We start from the raw sequence: 6,759 nt of genomic DNA on the forward strand, positions 1-6,759 counted from the left end.
GATTAGAAGTCAAATCTCTTTCGGTCATTTCCCTTTCATAGATATCTTCATGTGCTGAGGCTTAGAACGGTGATTTGGTGGCCACCAAGACAGACTGTGAGGCTGTCACTATACTCTACCACATTTATCTACTTTTAATGACTCAAGGAACCCATTATTAGGATGGACTGACTGACTTGTCATGAAACATCTCTAAGATTCGTTAATGATTCATGTCTCTGATCTTATTTAGACAGAAGCTTTCTCCTTCCTCATTTTGGGTGGAGGTTCCTTGCATGCTCTAGTTCCTACCAGTTACCGGGGCAGGTCTCTACAAAGGAGATCTATCAGCCTAAGGGGACTATATTAGCATCCCGTTGTCACTATTATTTCTCTTGATAGCATCTATCAAAAGTTTGAACCCCCCTCCTCCCTTCCCCTCTAAAGATAAATAAATTAAAATCTTAAAAAAAAAAAAAGTTTGAACTCCATAATTCTCTGTGATTGATTGTTAAATATCTGTCTTCCTAAGCAGACTGGAAGCTATATGAAGCCAGCAGAGTTGATAGACACTTAATATATATTTTTTTTTTTGCATAAATGAAGACACTGCTCTTTGGGACCTCGTGAGTTTGAGTATAACCGTCTGGTGTTGACGGGGTGTTTCTCCATCTTTTTTTTTTGCATCGAACATTCACTGTGAGGTAGATATCAACATAACTCCAAATTAAGCCTTAACAAGGAGGTAAGGCAATATGTGAGATGGGGAAACCTAGGCATTTGCAACTATTACTTGGTCAAATTCTAGTGTTCGGGCCAAACATTTCACTAAGCTAAATTTCCTCGTTTATTCACACACACTGAACATAATATGCTACTTTTCTAGGCTCTGGGACAGAGCAGGGAGCAAGAACAAAATGTGTAAGTTGAATGGTATTGAATGAAGAGGGGAATGAAGGAAGGAACGAGAGAGGGGATTGTGTACACAGAGAGAGGGAGGGTCGAAATTTTAGAAAAGGAGGTCCAGGTAAGGGCCCCCAGCGAAGGTAGCATTTATAAAATGGGAATACAGTGTCTATTTCAGAGGCTTGTAGCGAAGACTTAATATCAAAGTGCACGGATTCGTAAAAAATTTTCAATAGGTCCAAAAGCTACCTAAAGGACTTCTAAGGAAAGTGGCCTGGGGCCCAGAGGAAGGGGGAACGTTGGGTGTAGTGGAACGGTGACAGACGTGGACATTAACCCTCACAAAACAGTGATCTCGCTGGAAGTGGGCGGGGACGACAACTTGGAAGCTGGTCGAATAAGGATGTGGATGGTACAACAGTTACCCTGGTAACGTCGCTCCCGCTGCCAGCGGAGACAATGACGTAAGGCAGTCCGCCTGTGGAGACATGGGTGGGGCTTCCGGCGGAAGTGGACTCTGGCTACCAGTAGTCCGGGAAGATGCTGTGTGTATTGTGGTGTGGGCTGTCCTTTGGCCTGTGCAGCCTCCTGGTGGGGCAGGTGGAGGCCCCGAGCCCAGTGGAGCCGCCGGAGCAGACTCGGCCGTACGCGGTGCTGCGTGGGCAGAACCTGGGTGAGCGGCCACGGCCTGACATGCAGCTGAATCGGGCCTGCGGTTCCGCCTTTTGGGGTAGCGGGAGCCTGGCGAGTGAGGGATGGGTGGCGGGGGATGTGTGAGGGCTGGAGATGCAGGTGCGACCTCCTCCAAAGGCGTGGGGAAGAAGGCCCGAGCTTTACCGCTCTGTGCAAGCCATAGTGCACACTAGGCGCTCGATATGTGCTGCTTGCATGAATGACCCTGCGAGTCCAGAGACCAGGGTCTCAATTTGGGTTCCCTCCTCTCTGGCTGTGTGGGCGCAGGCGAGACCACAAGGGCGCATACTGTAGTATATACCTCACCCCCCATCTTCTTTCCGAATGGGGGTAATAGTCATAATATTAACAGTAATTGACATTTGTTGCTCATTTCCTGTATACCGTGTTTTATGCCTCACGCACTTTATATACGTGATTTCATTTAAGCCTTACGGTAAACAAGGAAGCGATGGTTTTCAGCTGTGTTTTACAGACACGAAAAATGAAACTCAGGGAGGTTAAGCTATTAGCCCAAGATTACGCAGCGGGAAAGTGGTGGCGGCCAGTACTAGAACCCAGGTTTTGTTTGGGAGTATCTGCAACACACATACAACCATGTATACATACACACAGGCATACATGGCTAGGGAAGGGACCCTGGAGCTTAGAGCTTGGCAAACTTCAAAATAACTGCATGTTGTTTGGCTGAAGTCCTTTCCACTGTACCTCATTGGTATATCTGCGTATCTACAAAGTCGCCACGTGATATCATTTCTGGGTTATCTGGACTCTACATGCACTTCTTGTCTGCTCTGTGTTGTCCACTTACTGTGTACCTAGTGCTCAGCTAAGTGGTTTCCACACGTTATCCTGCTTTGTCCTTTAGAACAGGGTTTGCCAGTGTGGGTACTACTGACACGTTGGACCAGATCGTTCATTGTTGGGGTGGGGGGAGTGGAGACACTCTGGCCGGCACATCTTAGACACTTAGCAGCATCCCCAGCCTTTACCCACCAGATGCCAGTGGCACACCCGACTCCCAGTCCAGGGAGTCAAAAGAGTTATCTCTTGGCATTACCACATGTCCACTGGGGTTAAAATCCCCCTGGTTGAGAATCGCTGCTGTAGAATGTACTACTCAAAGGGTGATCTGCATGCCAGTGGGCATCTGCAAACTGCTGGTTATCTGCAAGACCACCCCAGATGCTTCTTCCACCATCATACCTACTGTGGCCACCCCTCCCCCATCACTGCCACATTACAGTTTTCTTCACGGCGCCTCTTTGGGCTGCGTGAAATGCTCTTACTTGTGTATGTTCTCCACCCCAAATTGATGGAGACTTCCAGAAAAAAGGTCTGTTTGTGGCTGTTTCCCCCCCCTCACGTGCCACTGAGTGGCATTTGTATGTCACCAGTGAACGGATGACTTAACAGAACCTGGAGCTGCCATTAGGAGGTAATCTGTATTCCTTTTGCAGTGTTGATGGGAACCATTTTCAGCATCCTGCTGGTGACTATGATCCTTATGGCGTTTTGTGTCTACAAGCCCATTCGGCGTCGATGACAGCTGAGCAGGCGAGCTCTTCAACAAGTGTTTGGGAACAGAATCAGTTGTGTTGCACACGGGTCACTGGAGAAGTTGGAATTTGAACTTCCCTGCTTGGAAATGCCCTTTGGTCTGGACAGTTGGTAAATGCTAAATGATTTAGAAAAAACATCTAGCAGTTATTTTTTCCTAACACTGTAATGCAAATAATTGGCCACTGAGTCTGCTTCTCAGTGTTTCTTTTTCTATGTGGCTACAATTGTTAGAAGTAAGACCTAAAGCTCAGAGTAAAGATGGAGTGCTTATGAGAAAGAAAACACAGCAACCTTGTGAGTGACATAAAAACCACATCGGAAAGGACTAATCATTAATATTTGAACATGTTAAAGAGGAAGGAATAACATGTAGACAGACATTCCCAACTTAGAACCATTTGGCGGCAAATGGGTTAAGAATCGCAAATGTTTTTAATTATACTGGATTGGCCTCGAGCACTCTGATTGCAAAGCACTCGGTGTCAGCTGGGGGAACTTAGGCCATTGCTCTTGTAGCATTGATTTCTGCCCTCAGATGCCCCCACTAAAGTCAGGGTCAAATCAGGTAGGCCTGTGATCACGTGTACCCTTGGGCTGGAAGGCCCTGGGCCCTGGGGTTGGACTGAATATGTTTCTAGTTGGCCATCTGAGAAAGAACAACTACCGGCCCAAACATACGGATCTCCTTTGTACTGCACTTAAATCTTTCCAGCCCTTGGCCTAAAATTTATGGCAGCTCTTCAGATTTGGAATTGACTCGGCAGGAACTCTTTCTTTTCGGCCCCGGGTGGGGAGGACTCATCCAGCAGAAGTGCCTGTTCACTGTACCAGGCAGAGTGGCGGGTGGGTGTGTGTTTACACAAATTTAATTTCACCTTTGAAAATGCTGCTGTTTGTTTGCACTGTTGGCGAACTGGATTTTTCCCCTCTATTGAAATGATACTTTCATACTTATACGGCGGGTATCAGTATTTATTTTATTTTAAAGGTGCTAGGTTTAATTTTGTTGTTGATTTGAAATGCTTAACCTTGTGCTCCTTTCAAGCACAGCACTGATTTTTTTTTTTAACAACCCGCACTTAATGTGAAATAATTGATGTGGAATCTTGTAACTCTTTGACTTAAGGACTTTGTTTGTAACCCTAACATTGAGCCATTCAAATGTGAACTGTTGTTTTGTGCTTTGCAGCAAATGCCGATTAAAATGTAAAGTCAAATCTTATATTCTGTTTTACTCCTAATTATGTTCCAAGCGTTTAAAATGCAAGTGTGTTTGAATCTAATTTACTCTCCTAAGGAAGCACTGTGAGGTGGCATTTTAAATTCATATGTGAAATAATACAATTTCCCCAAGGTGAGGTATTATTTCAGAAAACTGAGCCAGAATTAATCTCTCAGGCTGGGCCGGGGAATCCAAAAACCTGGATTCTTGTCCTAGCTCCAGTTACAAACAGGCTTATTAACTGCAGAGCCTTAGTTTCTCATCTGTGACATGGTGACATACACACTTATTTATTATTTAGGGTGAAGGTTAAATGACTTGGAAATGAACACAAGTGAAGGTGGGATGATTATTGCAGTCAGCCTCTCCCATAGAAACCCGTGGTTACTGACGGGAGGAGAGTGGGTGGGATTCTGAGGGACCGGCTGTGCCAGAGTGAAGTCCCACGTCATTTGGAATGCCGCATTTTGGTGTGCTGCCCAAACCTTTATTGCCATTTTTAGGATTTTGAAAGGAAACAGTGAAAACTTGGCCAGGCCTATAAACCTTGTGACCTGCTATTTGTTTCCTAGCCAGGTAGTAGGATCATGTTCATTTTCTGTGGGAAAAAAAAAAAGTGTGCAATGGTTATTCTCTGTACAAATCCAAAGCCCGGCCTACAGCCTCATTCAAATGTTACCACAGGTTCAGTGGGAGATTTCAAGCTAAAGACAAATAATCTCTGTAGAAAGAGGCTTATTACAAAGAGACAAGTGAAGATAAAAACATCTCAGCTCTGGGGGAGAGAGAGAGAGAGAGAAAAGTCCCACCATTGTTAATATAATGAAAATGGTTTGCATGACATTGATATAACCTGGCAGCCAAGGAGACTGGACCAGAATGGACATGTGTGAACAATGACAACTTCACTCTACTAGTCTGGGGGCAGTAGACGCCATTGAATGAGCCTGGATACTGTGGCTGTCAAATTCAAAATGACTGAATGAGTAGAGCAACGAATCTGTATCAGATCTTGCGATAAGCGTGAATTTCCTCTGCAGAAACCTTTCAGATGAATCAGAGGGTTGCAGCCAGGGGCAGCTGGTGACTGGAAGCTTCATCACAACGCGCCTGCTGATGTGTTGTGTCTGGTGCAGAGTTTTTCCATGAAACGTCAAATTGCCCAGCTGACTCAGCGCCCCCATAGCCCAGATCTGGTGCCCTGTGACTTCTGGCTTTTCCCCAAACTAAAATCATCTTTGAAAGGGAAGAGATTTCAGACCATTAATGAGATTCAGGCGAATATGACGGGGCAGCTGATGGCGATTAGGAGAGCTGCATGAGGTCCAAGGGGCCTACTTTGAAGGGCCCTGAGGTGTCATTGTTCTATGTATAGTTTCTTGTATCTTTAATACCTGTTTTTCATATTACATGGCTGGGTACCTTCTGGACAGACCTCGTATACTGAACACCTTTACGTACCACAGACTGACCGATTAGTACAAATAGAATCATACAAATAGAATTATTCAAATAACATTATTCAAATAGAATTCTTTTCCTGACCATCTTTGAGAGTACAGGGGAAGGCAGTAGCTGAGCTCTAGACTTTATAAACAGAACTGGACTCAGCATACACACCGAGTATCCAGATGAACATATGACTCACACCAATCATAAACATGAGTTATTTTAGCAAATACTAATCTCAACTTTCTTTAAAATGGAGACAATGAAGTCTGCAAGTGCTGCTTGGGATTTACGACCTCTAGAGTCTTACGAATATTTTTTTTCCCAGCTGGAGCTCAGTGTTAAATCACACATATTTCTAGACATGGGCCGAAGTTCCCACAGTACAACTTGTCTTTGACGTCACCTGTGCAGCAGGAAACTTAGTTTTTGAATGAAATAATCCATAGGTCCTGCATCTCAACTAGAGTAACAATTTTCCTCCTAGTGCCCCGCTGGCTCAAAGTATTGCTGTTCACTTTCCCCAAAAAGCAAAGCAAAGCAGCGCCTTCATTTTCCCAGAAATACCAAGGCCTGATTTCTGGAACCAAACATTTTGTTTTACTAATCACTGCTTTGTTTGCTTTAATACCAGCATGTTGGGTGTAGGATAAGTCTGGAAGCCCAAATTATCATCTGAACTAATGAGAACAGCCTCAAGAAGCACTCTGGCTTCAAAGGCAAGGGCGTATTCAGTCACATTGGAGTTGTTAACTTGGTTCGGTTTTCCTTGCCCCACAAGAGCCAGTCCATCGCCAAGAGAAAGGCTGTGGAGGTCTCGAAGCAGCCCTGACACTGCCTTGCTTTAGATTCTGTTTGAAACCAGGAGCACTGGGCACGTGGGCTGTGTGATGGGGAAGGACAGCCGAGGGGTGTATCACCTTGTGATACACAACCAGGTGCTGGGA

General features: G+C 45.1%; 1 protein-coding gene across 1 annotated transcript; it reads left to right on the plus strand.

Annotated features, from left to right (window-relative positions):
• The first annotated feature begins 1,401 nt into the window (after positions 1-1,401).
• On the plus strand, positions 1,402-4,363 carry CUNH12orf76 (chromosome unknown C12orf76 homolog). Its single transcript, XM_053669776.1, has 2 exons — positions 1,402-1,558; positions 3,039-4,363. The coding sequence occupies exons 1-2, from the start codon at positions 1,426-1,428 to the stop codon at positions 3,122-3,124; spliced, it is 219 nt and encodes a 72-aa protein (XP_053525751.1). The 5' UTR covers positions 1,402-1,425; the 3' UTR covers positions 3,125-4,363.
• The last annotated feature ends 2,396 nt before the right edge of the window (positions 4,364-6,759 follow it).

This window comes from Artibeus jamaicensis, unplaced genomic scaffold, assembly GCF_021234435.1.
Source record: "Artibeus jamaicensis isolate MK-2021 breed Jamaican fruit bat unplaced genomic scaffold, CSHL_Jam_final contig_525, whole genome shotgun sequence".
NCBI classification, from domain to species: domain Eukaryota; kingdom Metazoa; phylum Chordata; class Mammalia; order Chiroptera; family Phyllostomidae; genus Artibeus; species Artibeus jamaicensis.

What these genes read in the sequence shown, in the direction of transcription:
- CUNH12orf76 (XM_053669776.1), top strand. Translation starts at nt 1,426, where the DNA reads ATGCTGTGTGTATTGTGGTGTGGGCTGTCCTTTGGCCTGTGCAGCCTC. An exon ending in GCTGCGTGGGCAGAACCTGG is followed by an intron (nt 1,559 to 3,038) that starts GTGAGCGGCCAC and finishes TTCCTTTTGCAG; the next exon opens with TGTTGATGGGAACCATTTTC.